At 52.0% G+C, this 21,971-nt stretch overlaps 1 protein-coding gene across 5 annotated transcripts in view; it reads left to right on the top strand.

Annotated features, from left to right (window-relative positions):
• Positions 1 to 21,971, top strand: part of SMG6 (SMG6 nonsense mediated mRNA decay factor) — a 103,784-nt gene that overhangs the window by 55,305 nt on the left and 26,508 nt on the right. For all 5 annotated transcript variants that reach the window (XM_053995191.1, XM_053995190.1, XM_053995192.1 and 2 more), the window contains exon 13: positions 4,545 to 4,746. In XM_053995191.1, the coding sequence (XP_053851166.1) occupies positions 4,545 to 4,746 (202 nt within the window). The remainder of the gene's footprint in view (positions 1 to 4,544; positions 4,747 to 21,971) is intronic.

Below are 21,971 nucleotides of genomic sequence, written 5' to 3'. Positions count from 1 at the left end.
CAGAGCTGCTCCTTGCTCTGTTCTGTTGCCACAATTAATCCACTGCTAAATGAAGCACAAGAACTGATGGGGAAGCCACTGGCTAGACAGACACTGCTGCAGGGCTGACCCTGGTGAATCAGTGCTCCTTCCATACGGGACCAAGGGCCTCTCAGTTTGTGGAGACTGTCTGCAAGCATTTAAAAATGGTTAATTTAAACCAAGTATTAAATTGAATCCAAAAGCTGTGAGCACATTCGAGAGCTTACCTTCCCAGAGAGATGTGCCAGATCGCTCTCATCACATTGCTCTTGTGGAGAAGTGTCACTGAGATGGCAGCTCCCACTGGGAGGGATGGACAGAGTCTTGCACAGAGGTGCCAAGACATTGCTGGAGTGTGCTGGAGACTAAATGGAAAATCCCTTTTGCAGATCTCATCCTCAGTAACTCTGGCCACCAGAGTTTCCCTATCGAGACATCAAAGCCAGGGTTCAGAGGTGTCTCAGTAGTGTAAACCTGGCTGAGATTGAAGATAAAGTCAACCAAAGGAGAAGCCAAAAGTCTCTGTGGAGAAGGAGGCTGTGGCAAAGCAGAGGGTGGCTGGGAGGAGACTGCACCTCTCCTGGGTAAAGAGCTCCAGAGGTGGGTTCCTGGGAGAGGAATGGGTTTATGGATGCCTGACTGGCCAAAGGGACCATGTGCAGGGCAGAGTGGGGGAAATCACTGATGCAGAAGGGCTGCGACCACCTCATCCTGCTCTGTCTGAGCCCAGACCAGGGCTGGTGAAGGCCTTTGGGAAGAGCTCCCGTGGCCAACCCTTTTTGCCCCTTGCAAAGGAGCCGCTTTTAGTTCAGCTTCACGTGGTCCAGGAGAGAGGAAAGGCAGGAGGAGGAGGAGGATGCAGAGCAGCTCATCCGGCGGGCACCGGGAGCCGGCAGTGCCCGGCCCCGGGAGCAGCGGCCCGAGGCGTTTGCCATCTGCACGGCAGCGCGGCTCTGCAGCGGCTGGGAACACAATGCAGGGCTTCTTCTGCGCCGCGCTTTCCGGGTTTGTGCTGCAGCTGTGCAGTTTGGATGTTAGTGTTTAAACAAGCTGGTATTACACAGGAAATGGCCACCTCCACAGGCCCCCGCAGGCTTGTAACGTGGGGTCATTGTGCTTGATATTAATCACCAGGCAGCGCGCGCCCCCGGTGAGGATGGCGGCGTCCCGCGCGGGGATTCGGCGAGCATCGGGCTCGCCCTGGCATCCTCTGCTCTCCCCATGCTTTGCTGTGTGCCCTTTGCCTCGTGGTGATGCCCATCCGGGCATCATCTCTGCCAGGAGCCCTCCCCATGCTCGCCGGGGCGGCACTCGGCCCCGGGGCCGCGGTCCAGCTCGCCGCGCACTTGCGCGGCTCTCGCCGCTGCCTGGCCGGGCCGTGTCCGTCGGCGTTGCAGCTGGGCTGCGCTCACACTGACAGCTACATTAAACCTGGAATCCTGAGGCAATAAAAAAGAAATTAACTCTTATTTTTTTTTCCTGTCCTAGTGGAATAAGCAAATGTAAATGTGTCTGTGGGGAAGCGAATGAACCCCCGTTCCGAGGAAAGACCTCGCGCTCACCCCCTTCTCGCTTCCTCGGTTAAAAGCTCTGGGAGCCTCGTCCCTGTACCTGGGAGCTGCATGCCTGGGCTCGGTGTCAGTAATTTGGGGCCTCCCTCTGCAGAGGGATGTTGAAGCCGTGGCACTGTGCATGCACTGAGCTTCCAGGCATCTGGAACTGCCTGGGCTCTGCACAGAGGCTCCGGCACTGCTGCGCCGTGGGGTGACATAAGCCAGAAATGCCTGGGGGTGGCCGTGAAGTGGTCCTGGGCCGAGGCAGTGGGGAGGAGGCTGACAGGGCTCACAAGTGTTGTGTGACCTTCCAGGGCGAGTGCATGTCCCAGCAGGAGATTCCCAGGGCCGTAGGTGTCAGTGTGAGCCGTTTGTCCTCGCTGGCTTTGCCAGCAGTAGCAGCTGGTGAATGATCTTGGTGGTGGCAGTGATGGGAGATGTGCTGCAGAGGAGGAGCTGCACCCGAGGGGGTGGCAGAAAATGGTCAGAACTGATCTCTGCAGTGCTGCCTCTGCCATCACAGGAGAAAACCAGGGAGAAATGCCAACACTGCTTCTTTCTTGGCTTTCTGAAGGCTCTGCAGGGTGCTGCTGGGGTAGCAATGCAGTGAGAGCTGGCTACCCAGGGAGCCAGCACAGTCTGAGGTTTGACTGAAGTGAGCCCAGGGTGGGAATCTGTCACATCCAGGGCAAATGGGAGATGTGGCAAGGCACTGTCAAGCTGTAGGTGAAGGATGAAGTGACAGGGGCTGCTCTCACACTCAGGGGTGGTGAGGGGTGCCCTGCCTGGCAGTGCTGCTGAGGGAGAGAGGAAAGGGAACTGCTGGGCTGGGTGCCTGCAAGGGCATTAGCAGTGCCAGCTCAGTGACTGTTCCTGTGGCGTTTTTCTGACTTTGGATGTCAAGCCCTGTGGAGGGAGATGCTCCCTGTGCTTTATCTATGCTGATACACCTGCCACCACCACCCTGGCCCTGAAGTGAATCCCAGTCCAGCCCAGCATCCTGCCACTGCCCTCTGCCTCCCTCTCACCCCCACTATCCCCTGCCTGCAGCTCTGCTTTTTGGGAGTATGGGCGAGCTCTCTGCAATGTGTTTCTTTCCCCTCTCCTCCAGCATGGCCCCATACACCTGGCTGTCCCAGCCCCCTGGAAATGTCCCCTGCATCTCTGCCTGTCCCCAAAACACCAGTGCTTTCATTCCTTGGCAATTTTGGGCACTTTTCCCATTCCTTCCCTGCTGATGCCTCTGCACCTCCTTCATCCCAGCGGGCCCTCGTGGCCGTGGGGCCCCACCAGTGCTATGTGACTGGCCTCAGGCAGCCAAGCCCAGTTGCCAGCAGGGCACTGGGGGAGGCTGAGCCTCCCAAGCCCTGTGCATCTCCCATGGGCAGAGCTCGCCTTGGAGGTGGCCCAGAGCAGCCCTATCACATCCGGTGCTTGTCTCTGCAGCCTGGGCCGGAGGATAAACTATCAGGGTTGTGGGGCAGTGGATCATTCCTCTTATTATTTTCTTCTTTTGCAGATAGGGGTCGTGGAAAGTTCAGTTCCTTTTAACCCTCGCAGCTCTGTTTATTTTCCAGCTGGTAGCACAAACGCAGCGTTTCCCATTACATCACAAAGGGCCTCGGACAGATCCCTCCGAAAAACGTGTTGCAACTGTTTATTTTTTTCCATATTTAAACATTTCTGACAGCCAGACCTGGCTTAGCCAAGCGATGGAGCTTTGTGAATGAACCCAGCTCCTGGTGCCTGTGACCAGAGGGTTTTGAAGGACCTCTTCTCCTTTTGCAGGACGTGGGCTAGGGCTGGCTCGGGGACGTGGGCGACTCTGCGTTACATGTGTGCTGATTACGTGCCGGGCTTTGATTAATGGCTCCTCATTCTGCCTGGCTCCCAGGACGCTCTTGAAAACAAGATGTTTCATTTCAGTGTGCTTTCCTGGTACATTGATTCCCGTAAATAACCCAGTGCAGACTCTGTCCACCTGGAGCAGTTCAAAGAGCAGGGGGCCTCCCTCCAGCCCTGGGCTGCCTCGGCCCGCACCGGTCACTGCTGCACCCCCGGGGATGCTGCATTCCCTGTGCGTTTCTCCAGAGGTGTGGGCTGGAGGAGCAGCCTACCAGAAGCACATCAGCCCCAGTTTCCCCTATTCCCTACTTAAATCCCAGTTTACATCCTAAAAAAACCCCAATCTGAGTGTTTGTAGAAACAGGAGGGGGAAATGCAGCCTGGTCAGCTGTAGTACCCCCATGCTTGTTCCTTGTTTCCCTGCTTTCTTCACACTGGCTCTCTCTGGGGTGCTGGGCCCTCCCTGGCTTGTGCTCAGCTGTGGGGATGTGTGATGGGAGTGCGTGGAAAGCGGGCCAGGGCTCCCGTGTTTGCACCCTGGACATCAGTGCCACTCTGGGAACGTGAGACATGGCCACGGCCAGAAGCTAAACACGGCTTTAACCCCCCATGGCTGGGGTTTAGCTGTGAAAATCTCTGTGGCTGCAGCACGTGGTCACAGCAGATAAGAGCTGTGTGAAGGAGAGGATGCTCCAGGCTGGGCTGGAGCCCCCCAGGGTGGATTGGAGCCCTTCAAGAGCCCCTTTAGCTCCTTCAGTGTTTGCTCTGTCCTTCCAGCAGGCTTTAAAATTGAGTAACAACATCTGGAACGAGCCGGGCTCCTGCCGCACCGCACGGGGAAGCCGCTCCCCGCGGGCAGAGGTGGGCAGAGCAGCGGGAAGGGGACATCCCGGGAGCTGTCCCCATCCAGGGGGACGGCGGCCGGGGTCAGCGCTGGCGGGTGGGGGTCACGGTCCCTGGCGGGGTCGGTGCCAGCGCAGCTGCGCCGGGGCCGTCCCGCGGGGCAGGGCAGCAGCGGTGCCGTGCCTCGCCTCGCCTCACCTCTCTGGTATTCGCTGCAGCATTGCAGGCAACTCCCAACGCATTCCAGCCCTCAATTGCTCACGTCTCTCCTCGTTCTCCCAGGGTCTCAGTAGATGTGTGGGCGACGCTGGCTGACTTCTGTAACATACTGACCACAGTGAATCAGTCGGAGGTGCCCTTGTACAAGGACCCAGATGACGACCTTGCCCTGCTTAGCCTGGAAGAGGATCGGCTGCTCTCGGGCTTCGTTCCCCTGCTGGTCGCCCCCCAGGAGCCCTGCTACGTGGAGAGGACCTCGGACAAGGTCAGCAGTAGGCCAAACATCCCCCCTCGATTCCTCCAGACTTTTATTCTTGGGAAGTTTTCTGTGCAAACGGAACACGATTAAGTCATTGAGAAGGGTGTTAAGGGAAAATATCGACCTTTCAGCCGCTGACATCCAGCTCTGTGTCATGAAAACCCCTCTCGACTTCCTCTGGTGTGTGTGTGCTCGCTGGCATGTTGTATATACGATCATTTCCTCACTTGTTTAAATAGTGCAGCTTGTGTTGGCAGAGCTCTCGGTGCACTCCAAATGGTTTGCATCATGCTTAAAGCACCCTCCCCCTCCCCCCGGCCACAAAACTCTGCCTTAGGAAGGCAGCCAGGACTTTTTTCCTTCTCTAAAGAGGAGAGTGATAAATAGGTGACTAGAGAGAAGCAGACACCATGTGTTAACGTACAAAAGGCTTTTAGGAATATGAAGCATTCCCCACTGCCCGCTCTCTATTTTCCTTTCTTTGCTCTAGGAGCCCATTCTAGGCTGAACTTTCCTTTGGCTGTTTGTTTTTAGAATAATGAAATCAGTTCCCTTGTTGATGTGGGGTTTTGGGTCTGCTCTCTGCCACCACCTGGCCAGGAGGGATCTGGGGGCTGCACTTGGAAAATGTGTCTGAGCCTGGTGGGGGACGGAGGAGGCACAATGGCATTTGTTTTGCACGCCCTTGGAGGCACGGCAGGATGAGAGTGGCTCTCAACAGTTTCCTGCTCGGAGGCAGAACTGCAGCTCCAGAAACGTGGCTCATCTGGGAAGCTGCAGTGTCCCCTCCCTGAGGGGTTGATGCTCCAGGAGGAGAAGTGGGGATGCAGAGCAGGTTTCTGTGGAGAGCCTGCGTGTGACAATGGCAAGGTGCCTTTCCCCGTGCCACTTCTTCTTCATGACATTGTCCTGAAATGACAGTGAGAAATTCAGGACCTTTCTCACAGAGGGACCCAAAGGTGCAAATTTCTGTTTCACTTCTCTGTCTGCCCCAACCTGTGCTCACAGCACTTCCTGCAGCATGGGAGCACAGGCTCCCAGTAAAACCAGGAGCCCTCTCAGTTTGGGGAAGCAGCTTAGTCCAGGAAGTGTCTGTGGAAACATGAATTTTCAAGGCTCTATTTGTCAGGGTTAAAATAAGAAGTGTGCTGTTGCCATTGCTGCCCTAAGGATTGCCCAGTGTGTGTAGTGGCCTCATGGGGGTTCTGCTGGGGACAATCCAAGTGTCCCTATACAGAGATTCTTTTCCCAGCAGCCACAAACCAGAGCCCCCAGCAGGCAGGTGAGGTGGCTGAGCAGCTCTGATGCCCTGTAACGTGTGGGAGGGGGTCGGTATTCCCCGAACTCTGCCTCCTCTAACCACACACCAGTTTATTTGGAGTGCCATCTACCTGCCCTGCCAGGCACTTGCACTCATCTTTGTGTCTTTGTCCTGTAGCTACACCTGAGCTACCGAGCTGAGTTCTCCCTGTCCCAGCTCCCTTTGGTTCTGGTGATTTGTAAAGAAACTGCACAACTCCACAGGTGGGAGTTGGTGCCCTCATAGCTCAGCACCAGCTACCCAGGAATTCAGGAATATCAGGCATGGTGTTATCTCAGTTCTGCTGAAAAAGCAGCACCGATCCCAGAGGGAAACAGCCAGGCCTGGCTGTGCCTGTACCCCTTTATTTCTTTCTGAACAGTGGTTTTATTAATGGTCAGACAGGTGAAACAGTAGGTGTGCATGTTCACTGTGCAGAGGACACCTGAGAGGATGAAGGGGAGAACAGTGAGTTAGAAAAGAGAGCTCAAAAGCCTGATTTCCAAGAAGGGCCTGGCTGAACTGAGGCTTTTTAGTCTAAAGGAAATTTGGGGAAAAGGCAGAGATGAGAACAAGGTGTCCTCCAGCTCCATGCTGAAAAGCACAGGAAGGAACAGGCAGAAATTGTAACAAAACAGATTAAGATGAAACTTCAGGAAAGGTTTCATACCTTTGGCTAGTTCAGCACTTGAAAGCAGCCTCCTTAGTGAGTTTTGAGGAACTCTCCAGCCTTGGAGATTTTAAAAGCAAGCTGGGTGACTCTCCCAGGTACAACTTGGGTTGAGGTAAACACCTTGGAACAGAAGGCAAAGTGACCTCTTTGGATGAACTTCCCCCATTTTCTGCCATTTGGAAATGCTCTAGAAAGAGACTGGAGTGGCAACTGCGTCAATACAATCAAGTGACTGCCCTGTTCCACAAATCTTACCCCTCTGCAGCATTAAGGAAGGAATTGTTGGGCTCTGCAGGAGTGGGGTGTTGCAGAAGGCACTGCAGAGCCAGCCAGGACTAAGAGGCACAAACCCACATGGGAGTGATTGTGAGCAAGATACAAAAAGGCACTTTCTAGAAAAGAATCCCCCAACCCAACTTAAACTTGTGTGCCATCCCCACTCCACCATCTGCTCCTTGCCCTCCCTGTAGCATGCAAAGCCCAGGTGAATCCAGCTCCTTGGCAGTTCATCAGTTCAAGGTCAGGTTGGACAGCGCTTGGAGCAACCTGCTCCAGTTAGTAGAAGGTGTTTCTGTCCATGGCAAGGGGTTGGAGCTGGGTGGTCTTTAAGATCCATTCCAACCCAAACCAATCTGAGCCTGTGGGATGCATCTCTGGGCTGTTTGCAGTGGAAGGTCTGTGCTGAGCATGGTGGCATTTTGGGATCTGTGTCCCTGAGCCTCCAGCAGGCAATGAATGGCAGCAGAGCAACTCTCTCTGGCACTGATTTTTTTTTCCCATACTGATTTTTCATTGCTTTTTAGCAGGAGTTATTTTTTGCACCAAATTTCTTTCTGTTGTGTTCTCAGTCTTGGCCCAGTTTTCAGCCGAGATTCTTTGCTGGAGAGGCAATGAGAATGTACTGCTCTTTATATGGCACAATGTGAATGTCTTGTGGGTTCTGGTGTGCCAGAGTGACTCTGGGTCCCTTTTCTACCACTTGCATGGCTAGGAAGAGGCAATTGGCTTTTACTACAAGGATATCTCACCTTGCTTGCTGATGCTCCAAATCCTTACCCCATTTTTTTACCCGCTAGCATCTTAATTAATTTGTAACATTTCAGAGGAAAAGAATCTGTTGAAAGGCAGAACTAGAAGGAATTGGGCTTAAAATGGTGCTGGGTTCTTTGCTCTACCAAGAGGGTGGTTGTTTTGTAGGCTGTATAGGACAAACACTGTGCTTCCCACTCCTTTTTGTTCTCCACATCCCATTTAGCAGATGGAGTGCAGAATTCAGCCAGAGTTTCTCAGTGAGTTTTTGAGCATTTGGCCTGGCTCTTATTTTGAGTGAAAACGTTCTGACTCCGTTCGCTGCCATGAATCCGCGCGTTCGAATTCCTGCTGGAGCCAGTGGGACACTTAGAGCTTCCCATCGTCTCTTGCACTGTCATTGGAGCTGTAACCAACAAAAGCTGGCTCTGGGGTGAGCAGAACTCAGAGTTGTTTTCCTGGGTGTGTGTGTTGGGCACATCTCCACTGCAGCTTGTGTGATGGAACACCACCGACCATACCAGTCAGCAGCAAACTATGCAGCCTGGTGCCTGAGCTGTCAGCTGTGTCTGCAGCCTCTGCAGCCCAAGGAGACACTGCCAGGACCTCCCTCACCCAGCCCTGGACCCGAGGCAAGAGCAGGGAGCAGCAGCATGGCTGAGTTAAGGTCGGGAAGGGGGAAGGTGGCAGCTGTGGAGTCATGGTGCTGCTAATGGAAAACACTTGGGTCGTGTTGAGGTTAAAGAGAGTCCTGGTGATGGTGCGTGGGTGCAGCCCTGGGAACCTGGGGCACGTCCTGGATTCCTCAGCTCTTGCTGGATGCTGTTGTCTCGGGAGCATCCTGCTCTGCAGTGACCCCATGGAGCTCGTGGCAAAGCTGGAAGAGGGCTGCAGATATCCCTGATGTGGAGCACAGCAGGGAGGTTCCCTCTCTGCAGGCATGGATTGCCCTCATCCCTGCAAGCTCTTCATGGGCTCCGTGTGTGCATCCCCCAGGCCTGTGCCTGCAGCACACCCTCTGCCACATGCCCCAGCCCTGGGCAGATGTGGAGGAGAAAGTGTTAATGTCCCTTCCCACAATAAACCTCTCTGCATGGGGGGTCCTGAAACCTGAGCCTGTCTCTCCTCCCCCAGCCCTGACACACGTTAATAAAAGGTTTTAAAACGCCAATAAAAAGGCAGCAGCCCCAGCTCACCAGGTCCGGGGCCCAGGGTCCTTGGGAAGGCACTTCACAAATGTGTTTTTTGCATTTTCAAGCTTTTGGCTGGTGAATAAGATTGAGGAGAAATACTCCTTCCCCTGATAACAATACAGTGAGACGCAGGATCAGCAGTGTGTGGATTAAAACCAGACGGTGCATGATTAATACATGTGCTTATAGGGCCAGTCACCGTGGTTCCCTCCTCTCAAACAGAAAGGCACTTTTTTTCCTTTCCCTCGTGTGCATGCTCATGTGTGGAGTGGACTGTCTCAGATACTCACCACTCAACTGGTCTCAACCTTGTCTCACCTCACCAGGCAAATGAAAGCCCTAAAACGTGAGGCTCTGAAAATTAATTAGCAATATTTTACTGCCAGACCTACAACCTGGGTATTGCGTGGCTCCTCCTGCTCCGGGGTGGCCAGTGAGCTTCCCACACTTGGTGCTGTTCCTTGTTTCGCTCACCTGTCAGTGCAGATAGCCTAAATCCCAAGCTTTATTCTCCTTAGAAATTCCAAATCTCCTTCCTCTGCACTGTCCAGCCCAGGTGGATAGTTCAAATGTGACCCTCTCTCTATTTGCCCCAACATGCTCGAGATTGGGCAGTAGCCTTTGGATTAGCTGTTTAGGAGCTAATTATTATTTAGACTTGGGCTAAAATTAGTGCTGTCTTGTTATTCACTTCACTTATTTATGGTATTTCAGTCTTCCTAAGACTCTCAGAGATCTCTTGGCAGCTTGTAGTCATGTTTGATGCTTCTTGGAAAGGGAGCCTCAGGTTTAAAAGCCCAGGAGGAGTAGCTGTTGGAGTGACTGGGCTCTGTCATGCCTCTAAACACCAGACTCTTTGTCCTTTCTGAGACCTAATGACTCCTGGAATGCCAGGGATTAAATCCACCTTGGAGTGGCCACACTATAGTGATTTTGGGAGGACTTTTTGCAAGGCAACAGAGAAAAAGTAGCAAGACCAGGGCTCTGAGAGCACAAACTCTTTGTAAGCAGAGAGAAAACCCCAGTGAGCAAATGTAACTTGTTTTCTCAGCATCCTTTCCATATTCCCATTCCATAGCCTTGGAGCATCTCCCTCCAGCTGGCAGGCAAATGCTCTCAGCCCATGAGAGCGAGAGCTTCCAGCTTGGAGTTTGGTCCAGAGAGGAAAAGGGAAACTGTGAGCAGAGATCGGAGCCCCAAGTAGGAGAGTCCAATGAGGAGTCATCCTTGAGGAACTCCTTCCATTCCTGCCTGCCTTGGTTTCCAAACAAGCAGTGAAAGATCCCTGCCACGGGCAGCCCTGCTCGGAGCAGGGACTTGGCAGGAGCTGGCAGCCCCGAGGCAGCAGAGTAAGAGATGTTTACATTTTCTGACCAGTATCTGAACTCCATCCCAGCCTCGACCTTCCCTTTCATGTGGTGCCTTTGGATTGTAAAAGGCAATTAAACTAAATTATGGGCCATGTTGGAAGATGATGTCACGGGGTGATGGAGGAGAGGCTGGATTTTATGCCACCATGAAGGTAGTGTGGGGAACATCACCTGCTTTGAACTCCTCAGCTGTCCTTGGCATCACCTTGAACCACGAGTGCCAGGGGCTGTGTGGGCACTGTGGGAGCCTCTCTCTGCCTTTGCCAGGTGCCTTTAGCACAGTGGGGAAGTGCCAGGCTCAGTCCATGTCCCCAGGTCTGGGTGGCAGAGGAGGCAACTCTGGTGACTTGTGCTGTTTTAAATGCAGCATTGTAGCAATGGGCACGAGTCCTGTCCCAGCGACTGCTGCAACATCTCCTAGGGTTGTGCAGGGCATCTTCCAGAGAGGAATCCTATTCAGTTATTGTTTGGCCTCAGTTTTTAATCACTTTTTAAGACAAGAGAGTTCTGAGGATATTCTTAAAATTGAGTTTCTGCAGCTGAAGGTGAAGGGAACTGATAGCAAACAAGCACTAGCACGGCACAAGGACGCTGAATCCAGCACTGGAGAAATCTGCAATGTGGAATAATAGTTCAGCCTCTTGAAGGCGGGGGGGGTGGGTTAAAAAGAAGAAAAAAAAAAAAACTGCAATAAATCTAGCGAGTGGAATCTGCGGGAAATGATCCCATCTGGAAAACTCCAGTGCTGGTGCTGCTGAAGGCTTAAGGAGCGCTGCAGATCACAAAAAGCAAAGCCTGCAGTCTGAGGATGACAGGCTGCTTAATTGATGTCCATTGCAACTGGTACTCTGCCAGTTTATGTTGGCCACCTGCCAGCGTGCTGTAATTTTGGGGCCAGGTGTGAAGCGTTTCTGTTCCATCTTGTTCCCAAGCACCTACAGAAGCCTCACACATCTCACTCGAGGCTGCAGCCCTGTAGGAAACAGCTGTACAGGTATAGGTGAAAGGAAATGTCACAGCTGGGCTGGGAGCCCTCCCCCGTGCCTTGCCCAGGGCTGTGTTTGGGGGGCCACCCCCTCCCCTCCGCCCCCACACTGGGTTTGGGGAGGTGGTCACTGTCACAGGCACACCTGCCTGTCTGTCAGCAAGGTGCTTTGAACATCGGGAACTTCTGGGAGGAACGTACAGGTCAGAAACCCCCTCTTCAAAGAGGAGCCCACGGTGGTGTGTGTCGGTTCTGGGAATGGGGAATCCAGCCCGGGAGAGCCCCGGATGCTGGCCAGCTGGGGAAGCTGTGGCCATCTCCACTGGTTTTTTCTGCCTCGTGAAACCACAAGGAAATTTCCAACAGCAGGTCTTGTAGAAAGCACAAACCCTTGATTCTGGAAGGCTGAGAACCCTTCAGGATCCTCAGCAAATTGTCACCAGGCCCAGTTTCAGTCTCTGTTTTAAACATGCATTATTTCCCAGCTAAATTTGCTTTGTCTCAGTTTCCAATAATTGAATTTTGCTGTAGGTTTGGAAGTTGTGGGTTGCTGCTCTAGCTCTGATATGTAAATGTGTCCCAAGTCCCCCCAGTTCCCATCCTGTTTTTTATAAGCTGAATAGATGGAGTGAGAGGCAGGACAGTCTCGGGCATGGTTTGGATTCCCTGAGCTGCTCTCCTGGTGTGTTTGAGCTGTGACTGTCCAGCCTCCACATGTTGCTCCTCAGGAGGAGGTGACACTGTGCTGTCCCACTGTCCTCTATACCCATGGACACTCCCAGTGTCCTGCAGCCTTTGCTCCTTCCTGCAGGCACAATCTGGCATTAACTGTGGTAAATAGCACCGGGTTTGTTCCTAAGTAAGTGACTGAGCAATCCCAACTTTTTGCCTGTTACTGAGCTGCTCTCTTGAAACCTCGGGAGGGGAGGGTTTGAGGCAGTGTCTAATCTGCTGGCTTTATCAGGAGAGGTTTTCTTTGTCCAGGTCATTGAACCTATTGTTAAGCAGCATAAGCCTGAGCGAGCTTCCCTGTGGCCCTGCCAGCACTGCCCTCCTGTTTACGCTGACATTTTAAGACCTCTGCTGACCAGATTTTAATCCAGGCCGTATCCTGTGCACTGCAGTCTCTGGGGCATAGGAGCTTTTCACGTCCTCTCGCCCCGGCCGTGCCGAGCGCTCGGGGCTGCTGACGCACGGCCGTGGCATCGGGCTGTGAAACGGCGCTGGAGGCAGCAGGAGTTCAAAGCCCTGCAGCCCCTTGGCCACAGCCAAGTGTGAACAGGTCCTGCTGTAGCCCTGGGCAGGCAGGGTGGCGAGGAGGAGCAGATCAAACAGCAGCCCCCCCCCGTACAGAGCTGGGGTCCTGCTGCTTTGCCTGGTCCTGGGCTGAGGGCTGTGTGTGGGAACTGCAGTCACACTGCGAGGTGAGGAACCACCTGCCAACGTGTTAAGATCCAGTTACACGTGTTCTCTTCACCCCTGTGACAGAGGCAGAGTGGCTTTGTGGTCTGGGCACAGCTTGCAGGGAAGTACAAGGTGCTGCCTTCCAGGCAGCCCCATCTCCTGCAGGGGGGAGCAGGGAGGGAAGAACCAGCAGCTGGTGGAAACATCCTTCCCTGTCCCTGAAATGCCTCTTTCCTGGCATGGGGAGGGAAGAAGCGCTACCACAGTGCGTGGGGAGTTTTCTCAAGTGGCTTGTGATGTTTCCATGCCTTCCTCCCCAGCCTTGGATGCACCTCTGCCTCTCCTCCAGGCTCATCTTGGACAGGGCGCTTCAACCACAGTGTGAGCTCCAAGTGAATCAGGGTGTGAGCTGTGCACGTGCCCCAGCACGTGTCGGCTGCTCAGCCAGCCCTGCACAGCTTGGCTCTGGTGTCAGCTGAAGGCTCTTTTAAAGTGTTTTCTGGAAGTGAGATGGGATCATCAGCTCGAGGCAGAGACTGACAGGATAAATCAGCCTTGTCCCATGCCTGGGCTTGGATCTTTCCGTGCGGATCAGATGACGCTCATTGTCCAACGTCCTCGCTTGTGTCATGGTCAGGCCAGGTTTGTGTAATGAGATGGGAAACTGACTTGTGTTTAGTCCTTTTGTCCTAAAAACTGCTTCCAGAGGTTCAGCACAGATTCTTGGGAAACGGGAAATGTCCTATTCAAGAAACTCGCTGACCGTGTGTTCCTGGAGTTGGGAATAGTGGAGTGACCTAGGAAAGGAGAGTCAGACCATGTGCAGCACCTCCTTGGAGCACACTGTGTGCACCCTTCACTTCCCTTGGGATTTTGCAGTGGGAAGTGGCCTTGTTTCTGCTGCCCCAGCACCCAGATAGCACAAAACCTGCCACCTCTTGGCAGGACATCAGGCCCAGAGAGTGCACAGCTCTGGCTGTGCAGAGGTATTGCCACGGCTTTAGTGTACTTGGAATGACATATTAGAGCCCAGACCTTGTGGAATTTGCTGATTAGTCTATAAGTGTATTGAAAGGCCTCATTAAAACACCATTAATGCTGGATCCCCTCCCAATGAGCCATCTCTTATTGCTACCCAGAGAAACTCTGAGGAAATGGAAAGGCTGCTCTGGCTAGCTGAGCTGTCCCTGGGCATGAAGCGTGGCCTGAGACAATCTTTGTGCTGCTCAGGTGTTATTGTGGTGCTTTGGATCACATGAGAGGTCCCTGGGACTCGGAGTTGCATCTTTGCCTCAACTTTGCCAGCTGGATACGCTGCCGTTGCTCAGACTCTTCTTTCTGGTACTAAACTCAGTCCTTGACCTGACTCTTGGCCTCTGCCCAAGACTCAGCTTTAGAGGGACCCTCTTTCATGGCACTGTTTTGTCTTTGCCCAGCTGAAATGCTTCAATCCCATCTGAAGGCGAGGACGGCTGTGGTATCCACCAAGGCAGCTATGGGAAGGACCTCAGGAAACCTGAAAAAAGACCCAATTAATAACTCCTCATTGTTATCCTGAATAAGAAAGATCCACGTCCTGCAGAGCTTGCCAAAGAAGTGGACGGGGTGGAATGCAGGGAGTGGTCAGCCCAAATAACAGATGGGGATCTACTCTGTCTCTATGGGAGACGGAAGGTGACCTCTGTCATTGAGCTTGGAGTCTGCTCCCCACGTTTCTGCTCCCAGCTGAAGCTTGTGTTGTTTTTGTGGATGCCAAATCCGTTTGCCAGCGCTGGGCTGGGGCTGGGCGAGGTTGGAGAGCCCAGCTGCCGTGGCAGGACAGAGCTGTCACCCTCAGTGCCCTCCTGCTGTCACATCCCAAACCCTTAGAGAGAAGAACACACCACCATAATCTTATTTATTGATTTTTTTTTTTTTCCTCAAAGTCATTGAAGTCAAAGCGCTTCCCAGGCATTAATGAACGTATCTCCACAACACGTTGTGACAGAAGGAAAAGCAATTTCCTTGTTAGGGATTGGCAACAGAGGTACACAGGGCTGAGGGACCGAGCTGGTCCCACAGGAAGCCTTGGCTTCAGGATGAGAACAAACCCCTGATACCTAGGATTTCAGGCCAGTGCCTCAGCCCCAGGCCACCCGTGTCCCTTAGGAAGATGAGGGGGTACTAAGGGAAGGTTCATTGGGAAGCATTAAAATTCTTCCCAAACACAGACCCCACATGAGCAGCTTGACTGCTGCTGGCCTGGCTGTGTCTGTGGTGGGACATGAAAAATGCTGGATATTTAATCCAGCAGATAATCGCATTTTCCCCATAACATATTTGCATATATTTCCTTAAACATAAGGGTAAAAGCCATAATTTATTTAAATTAACAAAATTTGCCTTAACATTTTACATACCAGCATTTTCCATAAAGCATTTTCACCACCCTATGTAACAAATATTTATCTGTATGTTTATATATTCTGAATAGTGACAACTATGGTTCTTTTTGTAGTCATTTCATTGATTTATTTTTTTTAAACTTTTCCCAAACCTTCATTGTACTTGGAATAGGTAGATGCACATATAAACACAAGCTCTGAGGATGAAGACAAATGTGTTTTCTGAGGAGTTACTGCCTGCCTGCTCTGTGAACAGCAGAACAGATTTACATTCTGGTTCCGTATTTATCTTAAGCATAAACGATGCCATGTTTATTATAGCAGCCATTATTAGGAAAGGAAGGAGATTTATATCCACGCACAGAAAAAGATGGAGCTTGCTCCATCCTTGCAGAGCCGTGTCACTTCACCTGATGCTTGTTCCACGTGTGATTCCCATGGAAAAGTGGCTCTGGAGCAGCTCCCCAGGGTGTGTCAGGGACGTGCCTGCTGCTGTGCATTTCTGGAGCTGCTGCAGTGACCTCCCAGCTGCGGTGACGTGCCACATGTCTGGTGCTGAGGTCACTTCTGAAGATCATTTTTGCGCTCTTAAGTCACCCAGATGCTTCTCGAACTTGCACCCATTGCCAGTTTTTATTATTAGCTCCCTCTAGTACCAGTAACTTTTTTTAGTTTTAATGAGTAAAGATTTAATCAGCAGTGATCTGAGCTTTGCTGAAGCCTCGTGGATGAAATGCTCTCGTCAGTCCGGGCCGTGGGAGCTGAATTTGCTCAGAACTTGCCTGTTTTCACACTTATAAATAAAACTTCCATTCAGACATGAGCATCCTCACCAATTTCCCTGGGACTTGAGTTAGTGACTGTCCTGATGTGGGGAAGGAGAGATCCTCCAGATGTCCTCATTTGGGAAGTATGGAATACCTGCTAAACATGCCTTTCTTCCTGGGAATCTCTGGAATCTCTGACCCTGTGGAGGTAGCAAAGCCCTCACCACAGCCACACTTTGCTCCACAACATCCTCCCCTTTCCAGGATAAAATCCACCACTTTGGAGAATGGTTTATTTAAATGAGTTCATTTCTTATGTGGGTTTTTTTTTGTTGTGTTTTTTTTTTTTTTTTGTTTGGTTTTTTTTTTTGTTGTGTTTTTTTGTTTTGTTTTTTTTGTTTTTTTGTTTTTTGTTTTTGGTTTTTTTGGTTTTTTTGTGCAAAATGAAACATCTTGGCATGGTGAAGTGTGAGGACAGGAGAGAATTTGCTGGAAATTTTGAGAGACTTAGCACACGTGTGCTAATGGGATATAATTTCCACCCTGCCATGTCTCTCCTCATACAGACTGAAGGGCATGGGCTGTTCCTCCTCGTGACAAAATCCTGGAAGCTTGGTTTACATGGCTTCAGGGCAGCCTGGTGAGGAAGAGGAAGCCTGGCAGCACTGCCCCTCAGAGATGCCCCATCCTGTCTTGGGCAGTGCCACCCCTTTCTGCTGGCACCTCACTCCTCCTGGAGCTCGTTCCCTCAGGCAGGATTCCCACTTTTCAGCTCTTCCCAGATTTCACCTCGGTTTCCCCCTTTTTAATAGGAATGTTTGGCCTCTTGCACTCGGGCTCGGGGAGGAGCAGCTTGTTTCTGTAGCTGGCCTGGTGCCAGATGTCATCACTTCAGGCAGTGCCACGCTGCACATCTTCAGCAGTTTGAAATGGAGAGACAGAGAGAGACAGATAAGATCAGCAGCTTTAGGTGATGGCATTGTTTCAAATAAACCATGCATGACCCAAAGCTTCCACTTCAAATGGGGAATGAAATTGCTTCATCCTTTGACAGCTTGCTCCATGAAAGAAATTTATCTTCACTTAATTGCTTTAGATCCCAAGAGGCTGTGTACAGTAATTTCTAGGAGATAATTATATCAAATTAAAAAAAATATGTGACTATCCGGCTGCTGAGCATGAATGCAATGGCCAGAGAGCAGGGAGGAAGGAGGCACCACAGCTGAGCCCTGCTCACAGGATCCTTCTCCTCATGGTCCACAGGCACTTGGAGAGCACAGGAGAGTCTGCCTGCAAGGTATTGCGAGCTTGGAGCTGGGAATTCTGCTCCCCCAGAGCATCTTGAGGAGCAGGGAAGCCTTTGCTTCCCTGCTGGGGCATGGCAGGGATGTGTCCCTTGTGGACAGGACACCTCGCCAGGAGAGCTTGGCAGTGCCTCCATCCGGTTCGTTCTCCCGTGTGGATGTACAGTAGAGCTGAGGAACAAGAAAGCTTGTTGATTTAAAAACATGTATATTTAGAAGCAGAGTGTAAACTTCCTGCCCAGGCTGGGATTGGATTCTTGACTATGTTTGAGTTTCCAGTTTTCATTTCCTTTGCCCTCATACTTAACATTGTGTATCTCCCAGAGTGTGCCCCAGACTAATCTCTCTCTAACCCTCCCTTGCCCTGCATTTTTCTGCCATTATTTGCACATCAGTTCCAACTCTTCCAGGAAGCAGCATATCTCCTGATTGTCACTCCATGCCACAGCTTAGCCTGGGCTCCTGCAGGTCTCCTGTGTCCCTCTGGAAGTGACCTCAGACCCCAGCCAGCGGCAGATCCGAGCTGGGGACTGAAGCAGGGACAGAACTGCTGGCAGTTGCCATCCCTCAGAGAGAGATGGGCTCTTGGCACGGGTTTGAAATCCTGAAGGGACATTCATTCCTCTTGTTAGCTCATGGGAAACAGCCACTGACCAGTCCCAGCAGGGGTAAATCCATCCTCTAAGTCTTCTCTTCCTCTCCTTCACATCAGGCTTCACGCCCTCCCTGACTGCTCCTTGTGACAGCTCCTGCCCTGCCATTGCCTTTACAGCCCATATCCTGGGGACAGAGAGAAAGTTGTTCCCCCCAGGGCTGTGACAATTTTTGTGTGTGATCCTATGTGGGCTTTGAAAGGGTTGACAACAATCCTGAGCCAGAACTGAGCTCCTCCCCAGCCCTGTGATGTGCAGGCTGGTTTTTGAAGTGCGGTGCTGCTTCAGCTGTTCCCAGGAAGTCCGCAGGGGAACCGTGTTTGTACTAACGAGGTAAAGTCCCCGTGTGTTTCTGGAGGGGATCTGCTCAATGGGCCCTTTGATGTCATCTCAGTTTTTGGACTTACATCAAGTAAATCTAAAAACGAAAAGAAATGTTTTGGCTTAGCCCAGAACATTTGCACCTGAGCGAGATGACCTGTGGCTGTGCTGGTGTCTAAGGGAGAAATCCGTGGCCACCAGTAGAGCTGTGGCCTGGAGCAGGGAGATGGGGGCTTCTGCTCCCAAAAAGCTGCCTGGGTTGTCTCAAGTGGTGGGAGAGTTGACATGTGTAAAAAAGCTCCTCAAAGCTGTCCTCAAACATAGCACTGTCCCCTGTGCTGATCAAGGTGCTGCTGATGGTGAATTTTATACCACCCTGGGTGCAGACAAAACTGGGTAGTTCAGGCCATTTGTGCTGTGCTGAACAGCCTCTCCCATCTTTCCCTGTGACTCTAGAGCCCTGAGAAATGTTATGTTGGGATGACTGCCCCTAAATATCCTCAGATTTCATGTGTTGTCTCCTAGTTCAGACCTCATGGTGCTGCCATGAGGTTTATATTGAATAATGGGAGAGTTTAGTTGCAGGAGGGTTGGAACCACGTGATCTTTAAGGCCCCTTCCAACCCAAACCATTCTGAGATTCTTGGTCCTGGCTGCCCAAGCCCAGCTCCCTGACAGGTCACACATCCTGATCTTCAACTCTAGCTTGTCGTTACCTTTTTTTTTTTTTTTTTTTTTTTTTTTTAATGAGATGTCCTGACAAAACTTGGCACATCACAATGGGTAGCAGCTTCCACTGTTCTCCCTGACAGCCTCTGCAGCCCAAATAGCCTTTGTCCCTTTGTGTCCTCCTTATGGGGGTGGCAGAAACTGGCAGAAGAGCAGTTAAGAAATGGAGCATCCAAGGAGCTCATCTGGCTGGAAGCTGCTGCTCACAGCAAAGGCGGCGTTTTTGTTTCAGAGGCCATGAGTGAAGGAGTTAATGATGATCCCAGATGGCCTCAGACTTTGCCTCTTGCCACCCCTTCCTGTTCCCCCAGGATCTCAGATGGTGGCGGGAGATGAAGTAAAATTCTAGAGTTTATTGTAAAGTTCATCCCTCTCCCTAAATCATGCTGGAACTTGTGTGTGCTGTGTTGGCAGCTTCAATGGGATGCTACCTGGTAATTAATTAGTTGTCAAGAGACAGCCCAGAGCTTCCAAGTCTTTATATTCTTGCTAATAGAAATTGCTCTGATTACATTTTCCCCCTTGGCTGGAGGGATGAGGAGCAGGAGTGATGGTCCACGGGCAGCTGGAGCACGCCTGCCTGGCCTTTGCTGGGACTCCTTTGAGCGTGCTAGCACATGCTTCCATGAGCACAGACCCTGAGGGAGCCCACTCCTGAGCCAAGGCTTTGCCAGCCTGGTCTGCTCACGTTTCTCATCACACACTTCCCCTGCCTTTGCAGGTGAGCCCTGCCACAATTTCCCTTCAGCTGCTCCTCGGGGTCTTCCCTTGGCATCACCCTTCCCTTCCCCTGCCCAGAATGAGGTGCTTTGCACGTGCTTTTAGAGCCCTATTTCTGGGCTAAGCTTAGAGAGATATTCAGTATCTACAGAGGTTCCTGATGTTTTCCCTCAGCCTCACTTCTGTTTCCTTTTCATTTTTATCTCCATGTTTCTGCAGTTAGTTGTCAGCAGATTTATGTTTTTTACCTGCAGAGTGTGGTCAGGGAGCGAGAGGTGCCTGGATTTTGGGCTCAGCCAAGCAAGGCAGTGGTCCTAAGCTGGGTTTACCTTACCCAATGGTTTATTAAAGAATAATTTCCATTTTTATGCACTAGTTTATGTTTTTCCCATCTTTTTTGCAGTGATTCTCTGCTAACAGATGACTGTTGCCCTTCTCCTCCTCTCTAGCCAGTGTCTGTGTGTCCCCCAGCAGCCTGACACCTTGAGCAGGCTCAAAATTAAGAATATTAGGAACTGAAGCCTTCTCCTCCTCTCTGGCCAGTGTCTCTGTGTCCCCTAGCAGCCTGACACCCCAAGCAGCCTCAAAATTAGAATATTAGGAGCTGAACTCCATCATCCATCCTTATGCTTCTCTGTCCAGCACCACGACCTTGGGGGCAGCAATGTATGACACCCCAGCTCTTCGGGAGGTGTCACTCATTGCTCTGCAGCAGGTCACAGTCATTTTCTGTCTCAGACAGAAAAATCAAACCTTCCCATGGCTCCAGGGAGCAGCTGCCTGGGCAGGAGCTGGGAGAGAAGCAGCCCAGCCCTTGTGGCAAGCGCAGAGCCCAGCCCAGGGGTGCTGCAGCTCCTTGGAGCCCGCCTGCTGCCCCGGGGAGCAGCTCTGCCCTGGCTGATGGCAGGAAGCCTCCCGGGCCGGGATGCAGCGTGGCTCTGCCGGATGCTCTCACGCCTGCCGGGGCCGTGCCTTCCCTTCCCACCCCCGGGGAGCCCCGGGAGCCGGGCTCCGACCCACCTGCCACGGCCGCCTTTGCAGACACATGGTCCCTTCTCTTTGTGTTTGGTTTAGTGTGGGAGGGCTCCACGCTGAACTCCTGGAGCTTTTAAGCTATTGTTAGTGCCGGCCCGGCCTCGCAGCAGCCGTGGCAATTTTACAGGCATGGCCCCATCCCTAACAAAGGCAATTAGGATGCTATTCTGTTGGAGCTTTGGGGATGAGAGATTTCTAGTGTCTGGAAGGAGCAGTCTGGAAAGGGCATAATCTAATGCAGAAGATGAAGACAAAGGCATTTTGGAGGCAGGATGTGGGGAAAATGGGGGCATGAGATGCTCAGAGGGCAGAGCTGCTGCAGGATTGGGGGTGCAGGAGCCCAGCAGCTCGGGGTGCAAGGGTGGAGTGTGCAGGAGAGCAGCAGAGATGCTGCTCTGGGCAGGTACAGGGAGGGGTTTCTGCTGGGTTGGGGTGAAGGGGGAAGGGGAAGAGTTGGGTGCTCTGTCCTTGGGCAGGAAATGATGGTTCTGGTGAGAAAAGTGTGGGGTGGAAAAAGCCCCAAGGTGTGACAACCTCTAGAGTGTCACCCGCGGAGTAGTGAGCAAAGGAGATGGAGGTGACAGTTGGGACAGGGGTGTCACAGGGCTGTCGAGTGACCTTGGAGGTGGCACAGGAGGGGGTGGGGGAGCAGGAGAGGGTCACAAGGGCCACCAGCACCATGTGGTTTGGTGCGATTCACCCAGGGCGAGTCAGGAGGCCGTTCCCAGTCACAGGGCTCGAGTTGCATTTCTTGCTGCTGGCTCCTTCCTCGCTTGGCTTTTCCAGCATCTGATCTGAGTGTTTGTTTGCTTCCAGTGATTTCAGTTGTTTTCTATTTTAGCTCCTGACCCCGAGTGCCTGGGCTGGGGCAGGCAGGCACCGTTTGAAAGCCGCCACTTGGCGGCAATAACTGTTCGAGCCGCGGAGCAGCACCCATCTAACCCCTCTTTTCACACACTCGGAGCTTCCCAAACATTAACCTTTGGATTAAAATTTTCCATGCTTGGTCTCTCCCCAGATGTGATGTCTGAGCTTTGGTTTGGGTTCATGTTTTTCCTGTTTGCTGGATTCGTATTATGGGAGAATGAAAGAAATACTTTTCCCATTTACAAAAAAAAAAAAAAAAAAAAATTATAGTCTTCATTTATTTAGGTTTTTGGTTTTTTTTTCATTCGGGGATTCACCAAAAATGGTTGAAGTTTGAAGCTGAAAATAATGAGCTTGGCTGCAGTAGGCCGTTGTCACAGCACTCGGGGAAGTGCCACAGCTCCAGGTGTGTGACACCACCAGCACAGCCTGCTCAGCCCACTCCAGGTACGTGCAGGCACTGCCAGCAGAGCCAGGAGAGCCTTGCTGTGAGTCAG

The sequence above is a fragment of the Vidua macroura genome, chromosome 20, assembly GCF_024509145.1.
Source record: "Vidua macroura isolate BioBank_ID:100142 chromosome 20, ASM2450914v1, whole genome shotgun sequence".
In the NCBI taxonomy this organism is placed as follows: domain Eukaryota; kingdom Metazoa; phylum Chordata; class Aves; order Passeriformes; family Viduidae; genus Vidua; species Vidua macroura.
The sequence above is the reverse complement of the archived record's forward strand: the minus strand, read 5'-3'. Positions and strand labels throughout refer to the sequence as shown.